The sequence below is a fragment of the Panthera onca genome, chromosome C1 (assembly GCF_046562875.1).
Source record: "Panthera onca isolate mPanOnc1 chromosome C1, mPanOnc1 haplotype 2, whole genome shotgun sequence".
In the NCBI taxonomy this organism is placed as follows: Eukaryota; Metazoa; Chordata; class Mammalia; order Carnivora; family Felidae; genus Panthera; species Panthera onca.
In genome coordinates, this window is record NC_138346.1 from 178075624 (window position 1) to 178096968 (window position 21345).

General features: G+C 41.5%; 2 protein-coding genes across 5 annotated transcripts in view; one reads left to right on the forward strand and one right to left on the reverse strand.

Moving 5' to 3' along the window:
• DIO1 (iodothyronine deiodinase 1) overlaps positions 1–17923 on the reverse strand; it is a 41758-nt gene extending 23835 nt beyond the window's left edge. Inside the window, exons 1-3 of one of the 3 annotated variants that reach the window (XM_060626862.3) lie at positions 17669–17923; positions 16317–16497; positions 13308–13430 (exon numbers count right to left, since the gene is read on the reverse strand). The gene's annotated coding sequence lies outside the window, so the exon portion shown is untranslated. The other 2 variants (XM_060626861.2, XM_078451897.1) reach the window with 2 other exon arrangements.
• A 157-nt stretch (positions 17924–18080) lies between these two features.
• YIPF1 (Yip1 domain family member 1) overlaps positions 18081–21345 on the forward strand; it is a 36864-nt gene continuing 33599 nt past the window's right edge. Inside the window, exons 1-3 of one of the 2 annotated variants that reach the window (XM_060626859.3) lie at positions 18081–18211; positions 18497–18568; positions 18916–18995. In XM_060626859.3, the coding sequence (XP_060482842.3) occupies positions 18965–18995 (31 nt within the window). In that variant the 5' untranslated portion in view covers positions 18081–18211; positions 18497–18568; positions 18916–18964. The remainder of the gene's footprint in view (positions 18212–18496; positions 18569–18915; positions 18996–21345) is intronic. The other variant, XM_060626858.3, reaches the window with a different exon arrangement.

A 21345-nucleotide genomic window follows, 5' to 3' on the forward strand; every position in this document is an offset into this window, starting at 1 on the left:
CTATAATAGTGGATTCCTCTATTTCTTCTTTCAGTTCTATCAGTTTTTGCCTCATGCATTTTAATGCTTTGTTGTTAGGCACATACACATTAAAGATGGTTATGTTTTCTTAGAGAATTGATCCCTCATCATTATGTAATGCTCCTTCTTGGTAATTTTTCTTGCTCTGAAGTTTGCTCTGAAATTAGTGTAGCCATTCCAGCTTTCTTTTGATTAGTGTTAGCATAGTGTATCTTTCCTCATCCCTTTACTTTTTTAAAAATAGAGTTATGGGGTGCCTGGGTGGCTCAGTCAGTTGAGCGGCCGACTTCGGCTCAGGTCATGATCTCTCGGTCAGTGAGTTCGAGCCCCGCATCGGGCTCTGTGCTGACAGCTCAGAGCCCGGAGCCTGTTTCTGATTCTGTGTCTCCCTCTCTCTCTGACCCTCCCCCGTTCATGCTCTGTCTCTCTCTGTCTCAAAAATAAACGTTAAAAAAAATAAAAAAAATAGAGTTATTATGTAAACAGTTATTGGAACGATATGATCTATATAATCACTGTTCCTATTACTTTTTTACTTTTGATTTTTTTTTGTGGTAAAGTACACAAAACATAAAATTTACCGCCATAAACAGTTTTAAGCATACAATTCAGTGACATTAAGAACATTCACACTATTGTACAACCATCATCATCATGCACCCATATAACTCTTTCCATCTTGCAATTCTGAAACTATATTCATTAAACAATAACTCCTCATTCCCCACATCCCTCAGCCTCAAGCAACCACCATTGGTTTTTTGCCTATGAATCTGACCACTCTCAGTACCTCATATAAATGGAATCATAGAATATTTGTCTTTTTTGTGACTGGCTTATTTCACTTAGCATAATGTTCTCAAGGTTCATCCATGCTGTAGCATATTGAGGAATTTCATTCTTAATTTAAGGCTGATTAATATTCCAATATATGTATTCCACTGTATGGATAATATGTATAATATTCCAATGTATGTATGTAACACATTTTGCTTATCCCATCTACTGATGGTCACTTGGGTTCCTTCCATATTTTAGTTATTATTGTGAATAATTGGCTAGGAACATAGGTTTTTAAGACCCTGATTTCAATTCTTTTGGGTACATACCCAGAAGTGGAAGTGCTGAATCATATGGTAATTCCATTTTTAATTTCTTTAGGAACTGTTTTCCATAAAGGCTTCATCATTTTACATTCCCATCAACAGTGCACAAGGATTTCAATTTCTCCATATCCTTGCCAACACTAGCTATTTTGTGTTGTGTTTTGTTTTGTTTGCTTTCTTTTTGTTTTTATACTATCCATCCCAATGGGTATGAGATGATGTAAACATTAATATTTAAAATTTTAATGGTTATGTATTTCTTTCAATTTGTATTACCTATAAAAAGCACACCAAAACTGGGGCACCTGGGTGGCTCAGTTGGTTGGGCATCTGGCTCTTGGTGTCGGCTCAGATCATGATCTCATGGTTTGTGGGTTTGAGCCCTGCACTGGGCTCTGCGCTGATGGCATGGAACCTGCTTGGGATTCTCTCTCTCTCTCTCTCTCTCTCTCTCTGCACCCCCTACAAAATAGGTAGATAAACTTAAAAAAAACCCTATCATTTCATAGTTATTATCACTTAGGGTAAGACCAAAGTAGATAGTATAGTGGTGAGCTACGTCTTCAGAAAAGAGTTAATGTTAAAAAGTCCTTCTTGTGAGATTGGCACTTTACTAGTGCTCGCAAACTTGGATTTTAGAAGGGTTCCCACCACTGAAAATAGTGGTTCACTGTGAAGGAACTGTTTATGAAAACAGTGTGAACACCTGATGAACACCTTATGACGAACACCTGCTTTCCTTCTGGGACTCTGGAATTTAGGTGTGTGCTAGACAGAGGGTGCCTATGTGACCAGCTCCCAGTAAAATAAAACCTTAGGTACTGAGTCTCTGATGAGCTTCCTTGGGAGACAATATTTCATACATGTTGTCACAACTTTTTCTCTGGACTGGTTTTCTCTGGACTTCGCCCCTTGTGTCTGTTCCCTTTGCTGATTTTGTTTTATATTTTTTTGCTGTGAAAGCATAGCTGTGAGTATGACTATACGCTAAGTTCTCTGCGACCTCCTACAGATCACTGAGACTTGGGGTGGACCTATGATACACCATGTTACACAGGCTGCCCATAAACATTTGAAACCTCCAGCACTTCTGTTATTTTCAGTGATACATTAACCATCACTTCAGAAAGCTGACAACTGTTTGTAATGCAAAGTAGGTATAAACATGTTTCACTGAAATCTAGAAAGGGATTAAATATGGTTTGCCTTTCCTTTCCAATTGCAGATATGTGTTGGGAGTTGGGATTCTTGGTGCTGTAGCACTGAAACCAAACAACAGACTCATTTTATTATTCTAGAAGCAAATCCTTATCTTAAATAAAGAGACAATGAGGGGTGCCTGGGTGGCTTAGTCAGTTATGCGTCTGACTTCAGCTCAGAGCATGATTTCATGGTTCATGAATTCGAGCCCCGTCTTGGACTCTGTGCTGACAGTTCAGAGCCTGGAGCCTGCTTCGGATTCTGTGTCTCCCTCTCTCTCTGCCCCTCCCTCCTGTTCAGGCTCTGTCTCTCTCTTGCTCTCTCTCTCAAAAATAAATAATAAACATTAAAAAAAAAGACAACGAGCTTAATATATCTGTGTTACTGATTGATCATGTATTGTTCCATTATTCTCACTAAAAAGTTTTTTAGATATGTATTTGTATAAATAGATTATTACTTTTATATTTTATCATTTATTTTCTTAATTTTTAATGACTTTGATTTTCATTGTATTTATTAGTATAGCTACATTCTATTAATGGCAAGAGATCGTGGTTTTCCATTTCATGAAGTTGATATACAGTTTCTCTCTAAAATAAACATATTTAGGGGCACCTGGGTGGCTCAGTCAGTTGAACATCCAACTTCAGCTCAGGTCATAATCTCATGGTTTGTGGGTTCGAGCCCCATGTCAGGCTCCGTGCCATCACTGGAGCCTGCTTGGGATTCTCTCTCTCCCTCTGCCCCTCCCCTGCTCGCACTATCTCTCTCCATCTCAAAAAGAAACATAACAAACAAACAAAAAAATTAAAAAATATATATATTTAAGTTTAAAGAGTGAGCTCACAAAACCATTAAAAAAAGAAGGAAAACAAGGATGTGGTAAGTGAGCATAGGTGATGGTACACGGGATTTCAGTGAATTGTCCTTTACTTTCTGTGCATGCTTGGAATTTTGAATAATAGAAACACTAGTTAAGAATTGCTAGCAGTATGTCAGCCTTTTGCTCACAAAACAACTAGCTTTTCCATGAAAAAACGATTTTATTTTTTTTAATGTTTATTTATTTATTTTGAAAGAAAGAGAGACAGCTTGCAAAAGGGAGAGGACCAGAGAGAGAGAGGGAGACAGAGGATCCAAAACAGGCTCTGTGCTGACAGTGGAGAGCCTGATGCAGGGCTCGAACCCAGGAACCGTGAGATCATGACCTGAGCCAAAGTTGGACGCTTAACCCACCTAGCCACACAGACAACCCCCAAAAAACTATTTTAATGTATTACGTTCACAGGAGATAAAGGAAAACCTCCAAACATCGACATGTAAGTGTACACACGCATAAATAATATCATTGGGTAAAACCAAAATAGGGAACTGGGCAAAATGGTTTGGGCAAATGTAAAAGTTAAAGCAGCCCTGAGGGAAAATGGCAATATCAGTTCTGTGATTGTGCAAGGAAGTCTGGAACATGCTATAGGACAGAGCGGCCGATTCTGAGTTTCCTACATTAGGACAGAGACTCCTGGAAGGATATGAAAGTGGTCCCGTGTCGGCAGTGACTACTGGCTTCTGGAAGAATCAATATTAACTCTCTTCTGAAAAGATATCCCCTGTATCTTGGTGTCAACAATGACTGTGTGCATTTGAAAAAAGAGCCAAATAGAACCATTAGAAAAGAAAAAATATTTAGACCTGAGGATTTCCATAGATTAGGATAAAACTGATATGAGTATGCAAAGATTACCACCACGAGTAGTACAAAGAAACAAACCACCATGAGTGAGAGTCAGCAGAAAAACAACACTGAAATCCTTAAGAATTTCAGGTAGTGGAATTATCAAATACAGCCTATTTAAATAATTATAACTATGTGTTAAAAGTTTAATTCATTCATAGGAGTCAGGGAACCCTGACAACAAAGGCCAGCTTCTACCAGCAAACTATTAAGTATTTGCCTTCCTGGATTATTAAAAAAAAAAAAAAAAGCATTCATGGGTTATCCAAAATGATTTTTAAAGAACCAAACAGAACTTTTAGAAAATGAATACATAATGGCTGGATTAAAAACTCAGTGGGTGGTTTAAATAGCAGATTAAGAACCCCTGAAGAAAGAATTAGCTAGAATGATGTATAAAGAAATTACTTGGGATGCCATACAAATCAAAGGATTTGAAAAACATGAAAAAATGTTATTTGAAAACATGAAAGAGAAGTTAAAGCAATTCAGAGTGACATTTACAAAAAGTAATCAGTACGCTGTTTTAGTGAAGCTATGGAACACACACACACACACATACACACACACACACACACACACACACACACACACAAAAACAAGAACAAGGAGAAGATCTTGAAGTAGGCATGGGGGGGACAAGAAATAGGTAAAAGCAAGCAAGCAAAGAAAAAAAAAGTCAGAGGGAAGAAACAGTCCCCTACAAAGAATTGAGAATCATATTGACAGCAATTTTGAGTCAGCTTTCCTAGAAGCAGAGCCTGAGACAAGATCCTTCGGCACATGATTTACTGACAGGGCTCTCAGGAGAACCTTTAAGGTATAGGAAAACAGGACAGGGCAAGGGAAGAAGCTAAGTAAAATGTGGTTTCAGATGAGGTCTAGTCTTTCCCTGATCCCATGAGGATGCTCTGGATCATGTATGGCACCACTGAGTTATATCAATTTGAGGCAAAGAGGGGTCAACCATTAGTATACTCCTATCACTCAGTTACTGGCTACACGTATCACCTCCCAGACATTTCCAGACAAAGCAGCATCCTTCTGCTGAAGGGTAATTCTCCAGAGAAAAAGGGAGCTCTGAGCCATGAGTAATCACCACAGAAGTTGGGGAATGGATGCAGCAGGTAGTCATGAAGATTTAGGTGGGGCACCAAGTGCAACAGCAGAGTCCTCAGCAGCAACAGTGGAAATCAGAAGGTAGTGGAATAATATCTTCAAAGTATTGAGGGAAAAAATAACTGGCAATCAGGAATTGTGTGCTCAACCCAACTGTCTTAAAAAAAATTTTTTTTTCCATTTATTTATTTTTTGAGAGACATAGAGAGACAGAGCACAAGTTGGAGAGGGGCAGAGAGAGAAGGAGACACAGAATCCGAAGCAGGCTCCAGGCTCGGAGCTGTCAGCACAGAACCCGATGCGGGGCTCAAACTCACAAACTGTGAGATCATGACCTGAGCCGAAGTCAGACGCTTAACTGACTGGACCACCCAGGCGCCCCCCCCAACTGTCTTTTAAGAATGGGGATGAGAGGCGCCTGGGTGGCTCAGTCAATGGAGCGTCTGACTCTTGATTTCAGCTCAGGTCATGATCTCATGGTTTGGGTGGTGAGTTTGAGCCCTGCTTTGGGCTCTATGCCTGCTTGGAATTCTCTCTCTCTGCCCCTCTCTCTCCCTCAAAATAAATAAATAAAAACTTAAAAAAAAAAATCTATCAAATATTCCAAAAAAAAAAAAAAAAGAAAAGAATGGGGATGAAGGAAAGTATTCCTGAATAAACAAAACCTGAGTTTATGATCCTAGACTTCATTAAAATTACTTCTAAAATTTTCAGGAAGAAGGAAAATGCTCTCAGGAGGAATGTCTAAAATGTAAGCAGGCGTAGTGGCAATGAAACTGGTAAACATATAGGTAAATCTAACTAAATACGTTCTGAATAGAAAAATAAGAATAGGAATAAAGGGTTGGGCATCATCCCCCCAAAAGTGATTGATTTAGAGGGAAATATTATAGTTCCTAACAGGATGGAGACACCTGGAAACAGCCTAGGAACCAAAGTGGTTGGTCAATCTGTCAAATTAATGTGAACACTGTGGGAGCTTCCCGGGCAACAGAGGGTGAGTAGGTCTCGGTGAAGGCACGGGACAGAGCTGACAACACCTAAGACGATGGTTGTGCACTGGGGACTGGAGAGAGGGTGGACTATCATGTTTCCATGTGTCCATTTGCTGTCCCATACATTCCACTGAGAGACCCTTTCACTCCCTCTTATTAAAAAAACAACTAAACAGGGGCGCCTGGGTGGCGCAGTCGGTTAAGCGTCCGACTTCAGCCAGGTCACGATCTCGCGGTCCGTGAGTTCGAGCCCCGCGTCAGGCTCTGGGCTGATGGCTTGGAGCCTGGAGCCTGTTTCCGATTCTGTGTCTCCCTCTCTCTCTGCCCCTCCCCCGTTCATGCTATGTCTCTCTCTGTCCCAAAAAAAAAAAAAAAAAAAAAAAAAAAAACGTTGAAAAAAACAACTAAACAAAAAAACCAGTAGCCAGCCCATCACTACTGCTGAAACCAGACCAGAGTGGGGCATGGTTAACTGAGATTCAGGCAGACTGGCAAGTCCTAAGTGGTCCCCCTTTTACACTCTCTGTCCATATCTCCAAGGACTGGGTGGTTCTAGATAAAGGTGACAATGAGCAGTGCCAGGACACTGATACAGAGTATGTAACACAGCTGCCCTCTCCACTCTTTGGTAGCTCTCCACACCTTTCTCTCCCAATTCATCACATAGAACACAGGGCCCAGGTGTTGTTTTGTTTTGTTTTGTTTTTGTTTTTTTAGGCTCTTCTCTCAGGTATTCATCACCAGGACAAGGGGCTAAAACCCCTAGGAGAGTAAGAGTTCATTCAGAAAGATAAAACACCATCTTAAAGGAAAAGATTCAATTGAACAACCTACATCAAAGGAGGCAGTGGGGGGAGGGTCACATCAGTTATTGCAGCGTGACCTGGCCTATCCTGATTCACAGAGGGAAACAAATATAGGGAAAAAGACTTTCGTGAAATCCCAACTAAAAACCACTAAAATTAGAGAAATATGTAAGACTTCAGATTGAAAGTAAGATTGAAAAAACCACACCTAGGGGTGCCAGGGTGGCTCAGTCAATTGAGCACCCAACTTCGGCTCAGGTCATGATCTCATGGCTCGTGAGTTTGAGCCCCGTATTGAGTTCTGTACGGACAGCTCAGAGCCTGGAGCCTGCTTCGGATTCTGTGTCTCCCCCCTTCCCCAGCTCGTGCTCTGTCTCTGTCTCTCTCTCAAAAATAAGCAAACATTAAACAAACCCAAAAACACACCTAGTCATATTATAGTGAAATCTAAGAACATTGGTCACAAAGAGAAATTTCTGTAAGTTTCCAGAGAGAAAAAGTAGATATCACATAATATTGAATGAGAAGAACAAAATCAGATGACTGATACTACCCCAATTCAAGGATTACTATAAAGCTATAATAGTCAAGACAGTGTGCTATTGGCAAAGAATAGACAAGTATCAATGGAACAGAATAGGGAGCCGAGAAACAGAACCACATAAATATAGTCAAGTAATCTGACATAGGAACAAAGACAAGACAAAGGAGAAAAGACAGTCTCTTCAACAATGGTGCTGGAAGAACCAGACATCCACGTGCAATAAAATAAAATAAAATAAAATAAAATAAAATAAAATCTAGGCACTGACTTTACACCTTTCACAGAAATGAACTCAGAGTAGATCACAGACCTAACGTAAAACACTAAACTATAAAGCTTCTATTTTTTTTTTTAATGTTTATTTATTTTTGAGACAGAGAGAGAGACAGAACATGAACGGGGGAGGGGCAGAGAAAGAGGGAGACACAGAGTCGGAAGCAGGCTCCAGGCTCCGAGCCATCAGCCCAGAGCCCGACGTGGGGCTCGAACTCGCGGACCGTGAGATCGTGACCTGAGCCGAAGTCGGACGCTTAACCGACTGAGCCACCCAGGCGCCCCAACTATAAAGCTTCTAGAATATAACATAGCATAAAACCTAGATGACTTTGGGTTTGTTGATGATGTTTTAGATACAACACCAAAGATACAATCAATGAAAGAAAGAATAGGCTGGACTTATTAAAATCAAAACCTTCTGCTCTGTGAAAGACACTGTCAGAAGAATCAGAAGACGAGCTACAGACTGGGAGAAACATTTGCAAAAGACACATTTGATAACAAACTGTTACCAAAATATACAAAGAACTCTTAAAACTCAACAGTAAGAAAACAAACGATCCAGTTAAAAAAAGGGGCAAAAACCTTAACAGACACCTCATCAAAGAAGACATACAGATGACAAATAAGCATATAAAAAGATGATCCACATTGTATGTCATTAGGGAACTGCAAGTTAAAACGATAATGAGATACCACCATCTGCCTATCAGAAAGGCCAACATCTGGAACACTCATACCACCAAATACTGGTGAGGGTGCACAGCAAGAGACTCTCATTCTTTGCTGGTTGGAATGTAGAATGGTACAACTACTTTTGAAGTCAGTGTAGCAGTTTCTTAAAAAACTAAACATACCCTTCCCATACAATCCAGTAATCCCGCTCCTTGATATCTACCCAAAGGAGTTGAAAACCTAAGTCCACACAAAACCCTGCACACAGATATTTATGGCAGTTTTATTCACAACTGCCAAAACTTGGAAGCAACCAAGATTTCCCTCAGTAGGTGAATGGGTAAATAAACTGGGATACATCCAGACACTGGAAAATATTATTCAGTGCTAAAAAGGAAGGAGCATGAAAGGACATGGAGGAACCTTAAATGTATAGTATTAAGTGAAAGATGCCAATCTCAGAAGGCTACATATTGTATGATTTGAACCATATGACATTCTGGAAAAGGCAAAACTATGGAGACAGTGAAAATATCAGAGGATTCCAGGGGTTTGGGGTGGGGTGAACAGGAGAAACACAGAGGATTTGGGGGGGCATTGAAAGTACTCTGTATGATACTATAATGGTGGATGCATGTCATTACACATTTGTCCAAACCCAAAGAATGTACAACATTAAGAGTGAACCCTAATGTAAACCATGGACTTCAGATGATTATGATGTGTCAGTGTAGGTTTATCAACTATAACAAATGAACCATCTGATGGGAGATATTGATAATGGAGAAAGCTGTGCATATGTGGGACAGGGGTACAGGAGAAATACCTTTGTCTCTTCCTTACAATTTTTCTGGGAACCTAAAACTTCTCTAAAAAAATACAATACAATACAATGCAATACAGTACAATATAATACAATAAGATACAATATAATCCCACAACACAACACAATACAATACACGGTCCCACCTAGAAAAATGAGCAGATTATCTACAAAAGGATAAAATGATAAGAACCATTGGAGACAAGTAGAAAAGGGAATAATATTTGTCAAGTGTTGAGGGAAAGTGACTGAATTTCATGTTCTGTTAAATTAATATTTAAACATGAGGGTAAAATAAATTTGAGATATTATGAGGCACGTATAGCCATTGGAAGGTTTGCCACAGAGACACATCTTGAAAACATTATTACAGGAAACTCTTCAGCAAGAAGAGAAATGAATCCAGGAAAATGCCATGGGCTAAGGAAAATAAGAATGAGTGAGTTTGTTTGTAAAGTTTATCATTTTCTAAATGAGCAAGTGTCAGAATAAACAACAGAGCAAGTACCAGAATGTATATAATAACAATACAGAAACAAAACTCTAGAGAATGTGCTGGGGTATTTTCTTGTTCATTGGATAGTATGCATGACTTTAATAAGCTTCTAGAAAAAAAATGAGTTAGAAGCAACAAAATAAAATGGATGTATCAATTTGAATTAGCAAGGAAAAAAATTAACCTAGCTAATGAAAGATAGTAAGGAATATGAAGAGGGCTTGGAAGTATTTAATGTGCAAAAAGATGACTGAAGTGTCTAAGTATAGAAAATAATCGCATTTAATGTAAATGACTTAGAAGCACTTCTGGAATGGAAGGAAGGGTAAGGATCTTGGAAAATCCACTCCTTTATAAAGGTGATGAGAACAATGGCAAAAATGGTCAAAATCAACTTTTTTTTTCACAATTCTTTAAATTAACCAGCGAAAAGCTTGCAATAATCTGAAAAGTGTCTATTCAAGAAAAACAGCTGAATCTTGGTAAGAGCTTTGTGGTGTTTTAACTCACTCTATTCCCATGCCCTTCACACAGTTCCAGTTGAAAAACAACAGCTTTGCAACCATGGTTGCTGTGAAAAACAGCCATCAAGTAGACACTGGAAGTGGAAGAATGCGTTGGGAGCTCTTCAAAAAAAGTCCTATCCTCAGAGAACTTCCATTATTTGACTTGTCTAATGTCTTCCTTGGAAAGCTCCATTCTTGGGTCTTGGTTTTATTTGACCTGAGTCAGAGCTCACTCTATAAAAGCAGGGTATTTGTCAAAATATCAGTGGCAATTCTTTAACACTACAATTGTCTGAGGTGGTGTAATAAGTTTGGGGTAATGAGAGGCTGACCAAAAAAATTAAAAAGAAAAAAATTGAGGAATGAGACGTCCATAGGGGGGTTTCGCAAAGCTCCAAAATATTCCTGGAAATCCAGAAGGCCATGTGCATGTGTGGGGCTATAGGCATGCACAAGAAAGACCCAAGAAGGCCCTAATCTCTGTCTCTGGCTGACCTTGAGGCTCTGAACAAGTAGGAAGTGAAGGCTAAGAGCGGTCACCTGTCTGACTCAGCGTTGGAGGCATGAGCCAACATTCACACAGAGCCCCTCAGCAAAGTCTGAGAGACTTATTCCTTCCAGGCAGTTAAGGAAATCTGTGCAATCATTAGCTAACCACTAAAGCAACCAAGCAGAGACTTCAGTAGTCACACACAACAAAGAATACAGATTTTACAGCATTAGTTCAGGAAAGGAACCATGTAACCCAGCAATTCTACTTCTAGGTATACACCCAAGGGAAATTAAAACATGTTCACACAAAACTTGTACATGAATGTTTACAGTAGCATAATCCATGATAGCCAAGAAGTAGAAATGACCTAAATTCTGTTAACTGGAATATGATAAACAAATTGTAGTCTATCCACACAATGGGATATTATTAAGCAATAAAAGGAAAGACATATTGATTGATACATGCTACAATATGGCCAAACCTTGAAAACATTATGCTAGGTGAAAGAAGCCAGTCTTTAAAAACTATATATTGGGATGAGCACTGGGTGTTGTATGGAAACCAATTTGACAATAAACTTCATATATTGAAAAATAATAAATAAATAAAAACAAAACAAAACCAAAAAAACCTATATATTGAAAAAGTTTTAAAAACCTATATATTGTACTTTTCCACTTAAATGAAATGCCCAGAATAGACCACTGTATAAAGACAGAGTAGATTAGTGGTTCCCAGGGACTATGAGAGTGGTGATGGAGATTGGGAATGACTGCTTTGGGTACAAGGTTTCTTCTGGGGTGATGAAAGTATTCTAAAATTATATAATTAGGCTGGATACACAGCTCTGTGAGTGTACTAATAACCACTGACTTGTACATCATTAAATTAGAAATTTGGTAACAAAATGTTAGCTAAAAAATCCCTTATACCCTGAAACTATAAGGCATGCTGTCAGATAAGCCTTGGATTGAAGAAGAAGTCATTTGGGAAATTATAAAATATTTAGAAGTGAATAACAATGAAAGCATAATGTGTGTCACAGCTAAAACAATACCAAGAATACTTTCTTTTAATAAAACAAGAAAGAATGAAAAAATGAACTGCAGATTCAAATGCATGATGGGAAAAAGGACAATAGAGTAAGCCCCCCTCACAAGGAAATCATAAAGATAAGGAAAGAAAAGAATAAATTGGTGGGGTTGGGTGGATGGGTGGCAATGGAGAGCTAGAAGGAAAAAACAAATGACTCAAAAAATTTTCCTTGAAATGATTACTGAGATAAATAAACCTCTAACAAAATCTGATAAAGAATGAAAATCTCAAATAAACACTAGTAAGAATGGACACAACAGAGGGGCGCCTGGGTGGCTCAGTCAGTTGGGCGTCCAACTCTTGATTTTGCCTTAGGTCATGATCTCATAGTTGTGAGATCGAGCCCCGGTGTGGGACTCCACGCTGGCAGTGCAGAGCCTGCTTGGGATATTCTTTCTCTTTCTCCCACAATCCCTCTCTCCCTCAAAATAAATGAATAAATAAACATTTTTTTAAAAAGAACAGACACAACAGAGATTTTAAAAATAAAATGAGATTTGAACAACGTGTCAGTATATTAAAAACCTTAGATGACATGTACCTTTCTGACAAATATCAAGATACTGAAATTGGTAAAAAGGAACAGAAATTTGAAAAGGTCAATGTCCATTTAAAATTGAAACTCTAACCCCTAACATCTTTCCCACCAAAATAATCCTAGGCTCACATCACTTTACAAAAGAGTTTAGCCAAACTTTCAAGGGATTGATAATACTTGCCTTGCACAAGATTTCCAGGAAATAGCAAAAGAGAGAATGCCTCTCAGTTCATTTTATGAAGCTATATAACCTTAATTTGAAAGCTGGATAAAGACTGTACAAGAAAAGTATAGGTCCATTTCACTTATGGACATAGATCTAAAAATTCCTGGAGGGGCGCCTGGGTGGCTCAGTCGGTTAAGCACCCGACTTAGGCTCAGGTCGTGATCTTGCAGTCTGTGAGTTCGAGCCCCGTGTCGGGCTCTGTGCTGACAGCTCAGAGCCTGGAGCCTGTTTCAGATTCTGTGTCTCCCTCTCTCTGACCCTCCCCTGTTCATGCTCTGTCTCTCTCTGTCTCAAAAATAAATAAACATTAAAATAAATAAATAAATAAATAAATAAATAAATAAATAAAAATAAAAATTCCTGGAATTCTCAGCAACATTAGCTAATGAAATGGAACAGAATCCAAGCAGTTTGCCATTTGTGTTCAACGGTTCCCAAGACCACCCTCTGGTTCAATTACAGTTAAAAGGATACAGTTGAAAAGATACTACAGTGAAAGGATACAGATTAAAATCAGCACAGAAAAGGGACACAGGGCAGGATGTAGGAGAGACCAAGAGAAAGCCCCCAACTGTCCTCATTCAGTGAGGTTTACAGACATTGCTTAATTCTCCCAGTAGAAATGGGTGGCAAAATGGAGAAACACTCACCCAGCATTGATGTCCAAGGCTTTTGATGGTTGATCATACTGGCATGACTGACACTTGCTTGTGGCTGACCTTCAGTCTCCAACATCTCCAGAGGTCAAACTGATACTATACGGCCCAAGGTATCTACCAGAATCACATTGTTAGTATAAATTATCTGGTGTGGCCCAAAGCCTCAGGTAAATAAGGACTCTCTTAATGGCAGGATATTCCAAGGGCTTAGAAGGGATCTTCCAGTAGCCAGGCAATAGACAAACTTTCATTTGAAATGTGCAGGATTTAGACAACTCAGACCTGCTGAGTTAATCTTTTACTGCATAGCATCTTAAGGGACTAAAGTAGAAAGATCATGTGATTCCTCATTAAACGTAGAAAAGACATCTGATACAGTTCAGCATCTACTTAAAACAAAATTTTTTTTAAAGATTAATTTGATATCTGCAAAGCCAAGATACTAACCTTCTGTCAATTTTTGTTCAAAGGCGAGTGGGGGGTATATAAATAAGACAGCATAGCTGCAGGTAGTTGCCAGCTATGGTGGGAATCATGGTGGTGGCCCTACACAGCTGAGGTTTGGAAAACTCGCGGCTCCCTGTGGGCTTTGCAGAGAGATCTGGGTCTGAGCCTAAAGTTCAACCACTGGTTGTCTCAGGAAAAAAGAAAAAAAAAAGTATGCATACATCTGTAAGTTTGTCATCAATTTTACAGATATAAAGGATGTGCAGTAAAAAATTTACAAATGACAATAAAATATAAAATATTCCTTATTGCAAATTCCATCTAGCCAATTAGTTTTCATAGGATGCTTTCATTGCTTTTTGGCAAATACTTTTCTTCAGTCCACCTATGTTTGCAATTGAGAAATAGGATAGTTTGGACATGAGTGTTAATAATACTTTTCTTTAGGTTAAGGAGGAAGGTAAAAGTGAAACAATAAACACATATGTCAAAATCTGACTTGTTTGCTCATGATGTTGTTTTTGAATACTCAAAGAATACTGCCTCAATTTTTTGTGTTATTCACAATATTACTACTACAGATACAACATGTATTTTTATATTTAACCTGCACTTTAACGTTTTCTCCATCACTTTCTTAAATCTAGACCAGGGGCTGGTAAATTGTGGTAAATTATGGCCAAATCTGGCCCTCTGCCTATTTTTATAAATAACGCTTTTTGGAATACAGCCTGCCATTCATTTATACTTTTGCCTATGTCTACTTTTGTGCTACAACAGCAGATTTGACTAGTTGCAACAGACTCTGCTGAAATACATTTACTATTCTGGACTTTCTAGAAAAAGATTGCCAGCCCTGGTCTAGACAATTAACATCACAGTAAATCAATCCCAGACATGTAGCTTTTGCCTATTTCTGTGATGTAATTAATTTCACCACTGCTCATTTTAAGCTACCAATGTGACATCACTAAAGAGATTGGGAAGAGATTATCAGAAGCACACTGTATGTATAAGATAGATACAGCTTCAGGAGAATAGATAATGGTAAAATGTAGAGAAATACTTAGAAAGCAGTGTTTTGAACATTATTACCTCTGTTGTTAAAATAATTTATTGTTCATATAATTTCTTTAATTGTAAGCTTATATAATTTAACTTTAATAATGGCTGGATTTAATAACTGGCTCCTGAGAATAACAGGATTCCTGAGAATTTAGCAACCAGCTCTCATGAACTGGTCCGAGAATGCTCCAGCACACCACTGGCCCGATCTGCACCCAGCTGTATGACCAAAGCCGAATCACTTAACCTCTCTATCAGACAGGGCATGCAATAGAATGCAGGCCAAGCCATGCTTCTCCACTTTGTCTCCCACGTACTGCTAACTACCGAGTATCTGGGACTAGCCCACTCAGTTTACAAAGTCTTTGAAATCTGTTATTTCGTCTTTTAAAATGTTTGCAGTTGGTTTACAAATTTTTATGATCAAATTTTGGTAGGGGGAGGGGGACATTTATATGAGTCTTGTGTCCTGTTTGTTGCAGGATGGCTCTGGCCTATGCTGAGCAAGGGCCAGCGGCCTATTTCAGGTCTCCCTTGCCCACACGGTGGCTTCAAACAATCTTAGCCCTTAACACCGGGCGCATTAAAAAAGGACAAGAGGGCTGTGTGTTAGGAAATCCAAAAGAAAAAGATTAAAGCAGTCCTAGGGTCAGGGTGAGATGCTTTCACAGTGCCAGCAGCCCTCTCCTTGTGATGGGTGTTGCTCACGGGGGTGGTGGAGATGCTTTCTGGAACATGGCTCACCTATGTGGTCACCAGCAAAAAGCCAGGGGACTAAGTCAGGATCACATGCAGCATCTAACCAGAGTGTCCCCTTTACCCCCCTTATCCCTGTCCATCAGAGCAAGATGCTCCTCAGCTTTCCTTCCCCCTTCATGCTTCCCTCATTCTATCTGGGGTGGGAGGGTGGGATGGGTTCCATCTCTCACTGGTTCATTCCCCTTCAGAGCAGTAGAGGTGGAATTAGCATCAGCGGCTGAGCTCATCTACTTTATCATACTTGGGCAGACAACTTAAGGACATCTGAACATCTGAGCTTGGTTTTTTACCCTTGACACCAATAGTCCACATTTTGGACTAGATAATTCTTTGTTATGAAGGGCTATCCTGTGCCCTGTAGGATGTTTAGAAGTATGAGGGCCAGGAGCACTCCAGTAGCACCCCACAAGTTATGACAGTCAAAAATGAGATTTTTGGCAACTTTAGACGTTGCCAAATACCCCCTCGGAGCAAAATATCCTATAGCTGAGAATCACTGTTTTAGTTAAACCAGTAATCTTTGATTCTTATCTCAGTTTGAGCCAAAACTTTTATATCATTATAACTAATAAACCGATATAACCTTTATTTCTGTTTCTGAGAGAAGAAATATATAGCCTAGCTGTTATCACCTCCCCCCAACACACACATTGACCACCAGCGATGGGACTGTTGGCATCTGACTGCTGAGCAGTCCAGTTCTAAAATTCCAACCTGAGGGCTGCTTACCGGGGTCGCTCGTGGTACCAGTGTGCCTTAGTGTAGGTTCCTCATATGAGTATTTCATTGGCAAGTGTGAGTTCAAGAACCGGGAGTGACGGACAGGGGTTATAAAGCAGAAAAGGAAGGAGCGCCGTTGCAAGGATGCATTATCAAATTGGCCACTTCCTGACGCACTTGCTGCTCGATCCTACAAGAGAGTTAGAAAGCTATATGAAATATCTGAAGAGTCTTTCTGAGGAGAAAAAGAGAGAAGCATCAGTTGCTGACCCCATTGGTCAAAAACGTGTCCATGAGGCATCAACCACTCCCTATCCCGGCCCTTCTGGGCTGTTCCTGTCCTGGTGCTGACCAGTTCCAACAGCCCCAGGACCCCATGGGATCAGGACACAAGCCATGAGGCAGGTGAGAACGCTGAGGCGTGGGCCTGAGGTGAAGCCCACTTAGGTTCCACCTGCTGGAGTGGAGTAAGATGCATGGTGGTGAAATAAGCAGCAGATGAGGCCAGGAGGATGTGAAATGGGGCATGAGGTGTTTAATATACTTGCCCACCTGAATTTGTGCATTGCAATTCATTCCTGATACCCTTCTCATATTCTAAGCCTCAGCTTTTTCTTTATAAAATGAGGATAATCACCTCAAGCTTGCAGGATTGTTTTGAGAATTAGAGATCCTGCTTGTATAAAGCCTGATCAGGATGTCAGCTCAACAAATACACTAAGTGTAAGTGTGAGTGAGTGTGTGAGTGTGTGAGTGTGTGTGTGTGTGTGTGTGAGTCAGATGTAAAGTCTTTCCAATTGACCACAGGGGTCCAGTGTGGTGAGGCCGAAGTCACCCTTTGTGTGAGCCGCGAATTATGCTTATGCCGCTCAGACAGCCAGAACTTGCTCACTCTACAGTTAACCTTTAGTGAGCAACTACTGCGTGCCTGGCCCTGGCGACCCAGGCACCAGAAAATTCCTGATCATTGCGCTCTAATTGCTCACAGGCTGGTAAAGATGGGCAGAAAACAGCAATCGCAGTGGTAGAAGCGAGCCCTGGAGACCAGGGGAGGTCAAGAAGTCCTTGCGCGGTGGTGGAGCAAGGCAGGCTTTTTCTGCAAGGAGAAAATGTACCAAAACCTGGAAGGCTATATAGGCGTTAACCAGGCCAAGACGGAAGGCAGGCGAAACGATTCTCACCAGGTTCGCTGGTGCACCCCCGCCATCGTTTACTGGGACCCCGTCGAGTGCCGGGTGGCGGTCAGTGCAGTGGAGGACAGAAGGGTGCGTGAGAAAGGCCTACTGCTCCCCCCGCCCCCCGCCCCTACCCGGGGCAGAGGGAGGCGGGTGCGGGAGTGAAGGAACAAATACCACACTCACGGGGGACGGCGGCCACTAGAACAGACGTCATCCTGCGCTCGCTCACTCGTTCACAACTCAGAAAGAATTGGACTCATCCACTCCCTTACCGCTTCATTAAATTTTTAGCCAAAAAAGAATGCGAGAGGTTGATGACTTTTGGTCTCTCGACAACCGTTCTTCCTTATGTTATTTTATATTTCAATAAGAATAGAGGTATAAACAAACAATAAAAAGTCCCCACAAGCTAGAGAATTCTTTGTGCCTCCCCTTCTCCTCCCCCCACTCCACGCCCACCACCGCTCCGGACTGCGCCTGTCTCTTTAAGAACCCGAGCCTCCGCCTCGCAGGGGCGGGGCTAGGAGCCGGCTCTGGAGGCCGCGGCTGCCCAGTCTCAGAAGCAACGCTTCGGTCTCTTTAAGGAGGCGGGGCTCTGCCCGGAGGAGGTGGAGAAGTTCCGCCCCCCGGATCTCCGGCTTCCGGCAACTCGGCTGGACCTGAACCTGCCTGGTACTACTGAGGTTGGAGTCTCCCCCCGACCAGCTGGACGCCGAGCCCCTCGAGGTGAGGCGGCCGGGACTGCGGGGAGAGCCCGGGACGCGAGAGGCCCGCTGTCTCCTGCCCGCCGGGCCGCTTCGGCCCAGATCCTCCCCCTACAACCCTGCCTTTGCTTTTTGGGCAGCCCTTGCCCAGGCCTGCCGGGGCTTAGGGTATCCCAGGCTGCAGGGTCGCCGTCACTCCAACGCCTACTAATTGCTCGGCTGTGCACTAAGCGCCTTACACTCACTGTCTCATTTAATGGCCCCCCAGCACCGTGCGAGTAGGTACCATTATGAACCCATTTTACAGATGAGAAAACTGAGGCCCCGAGGAGCCTGCAGTCATACAGCGAGGACAAGCAGAATCGGGAATCAAACCCAGGTCTGTTTGACCCCAGAGCCTGTGCCCTTAACCACTGGCTAGGCTGAACTGTCTTTGCTCTTGACTGCCCTCATAGCCACCTCTCAAACTCCAGCCTCCCCTTCCTCACCCTTACATTTCCAGGCTCTTAAACTCCCACAGAGTGAGTGAGATTGGATGGAACCTTTGGACTCCCTATGGTTAGTTTCTTTATATCTGTTGCTAAGTGGTTATCTTTATACAGACCTGTCTCACCCTACCAAAGAAGGAGGCAAGGAAAATAGTACCATTTCTAACGCTGAAACAAGATTTGTTTGCGTATATTTTATTCTGGTATCTTATGAAGTTTATTTATTTTTCCTTTTTAGACCCCTGCAAAATTTCTTCTTAATAATTGGGAGAAGACCCGCTGGCTGGATGGCAGCTGTAGGTGATTTGCAGTTTGAAGGTACATCCGTTGGGGGCCCACCTTTTATGATCAGTGTTTCCACAGTCACAGCAATGGGTTCTCATTAATATACTGGCATATATATTTATGAAGATTATTTCAAGCATCTTGGTACAAGTATGTTGGGCACATCCAGGGTTTTCTGTTTGTCCACATCAGTTGTTCTTTTTTGCTGAATAGCCCTTCAGATTGGTAACGTCATTTTTTTAAAGATGTTTTTTAAGTTTATTTATTTATTTTTGAGAGAGAGAAAGAGAGAGAGAGAGAGAGAGAGAACACAAGCAGGGGAGGGGCAGAGAGAGAGAGGGAGACACAGAATCTGAAGCAGGCTCCAGGCTCTGAGTTGTCAGCACAGCCCAGTGTGGGGCTTGAACCCACTAACCATGAGATCATGACCTAAGCCGAAGTCCAACACTTAACTGACTGAGCCACCCCAGGTGTCCCCAGATTGGTAACATCATTAATTTAATACTGTGATTACAAAATAGCTATAGAGTTACTGCCTTAGTTCAACAAATATTTACTGAACATCTACTTTGTGCTTAGAACTTACTAGATGCAGGAGATAAAAAGATAAAGGAGGAGTTTTTTCCTCTGCTGGAGTAGATAAAAGTGTAAAAAGCTAATTATGATGAAATGTGATCAGGTCATTCCTTCACTGGATCAATAAGTATCTCATGAATGTGACTATGAGCCAGGCAGTTGTTCCAGTTATCAGGGACAGAGGAGTGACAGTTCACTCCCTAATGTAGCTTTCAGTCTGATGAGGGAGACATTAATTTGATAAATGATCACTTACATATATATCCACAGACTATGAAAATGTTGGAGGAACAGTTCATCACTCACAGCCTAGAACCTAACCTAGACTAGGGACTGACGAATGCTTATTTGTCTTAAAAACACTTGCACAGCACTTACTATACGTCAGGCCCTAGTTTACATGCTTTCCAAATATTAGCTCGTCTAATCTTCATGTTAACTTTATGAAATATTTATTCTCCCTGTTTTACCAGTGAGGAAACCGAGGCAGAGAAAAATGAAGTAATTTGCCAAAGGCCACATAACAAGTGGTAAAGCAGGGTTTGAACCCAGGCAGCCTGGCTTCACAGCCAGTGCTATCTCACTGCTATCTGAGGAAGAGAGGAGATGTTTAAAGAGAAACCACCTCCTCAGCAAATACTGTCAACTCCATCTTCAACGTACATTCAGCATCTGACCACCTCTCCTCACTACTACCTCTCCCTCACCATGCTCAAGGTCACCATCACCTCTCATATGAATTATAGCCCTTACCTTCCTTCTAGTCTTCCTGCTTCCTCTGTTGCCCCCTTACAGTCTGTATTTTGCAACGAGTGGTCCTTTAAAACTAAGTCAGATCATGTCATTCTTTCAGAACCTTCCGATGGCTCCCATCTCACTAGGTATGAAAGCCAGAGCCTTTTCTGTGTTTGGAGGCCGTACATGATCCTGCCTTCCACTCCCTCTGATCTCTCCTGCTACTCTTGTGCTTTCTCTCTCTGCCCTACCCACATGGGCCTGTCACTGTCCCTCCTAGACACCAAGTACACTCACAGCTTAGGGCTTTTGTGCTATCTATTTGGGAATTTTTTCTCCAGATAGCCACATAGCTTGCTCCCTCACTCTGTTCAAATCTCACTTCGTTCTAGAGGCCCTCTTTGGCCATCCTTTCTGAGTACAGTGTAGGAAAGTACAATGTCAAGAACAGCATATGCAAAGTACCCAAGGGGGGAGGAAGTTTGTTTGACTTTTTTCCCAGGTAATTGAAGGAGGGCTAATGTGCAGAGCACAGATGGTTCGGGGTTGGGGAGGGAGATGAACACAAGGTGAGGTTAGAGAGGAGGCAGGTGCCAAATCACAGAGGACTTTGTAGACCTTGTTAAGGACTTTGCTCTTTAGAACAGAATGTAGGATGCCGTGGGGGTCATGGAAGGCTTTCCTGCGGAAGATGGGAGTTCAGGTGAGAAAATTGAGATTGGGGCTCGTCAGGTGGAAGACCTTGTGTCAGGAAAGGATCAGAGGCCACACATAGCATAGGATATGCCAGCATGTAAAAGTAGAGAAGATGATGGTGGAAATGAAGAACATGCCAGTCTTGTCCTCAGGGAGCTGTGATGGACACCGGTAACTCATATGGAGCAGAATGTGTGGTCAAGTGATCCTGTGAGAGGTACACACATGCTGCATTCCAATCAAACCATGCTACCTGCCGTTTCTCAGATAGGGGACACATCTTCCATCTTCTGGTTTTTGCCCATCCCATGCCCTTTGTGCGCGATGCCATCCCCACCACATCTGACCATCCTTCTCATGTGGCATCTTCAAGAAG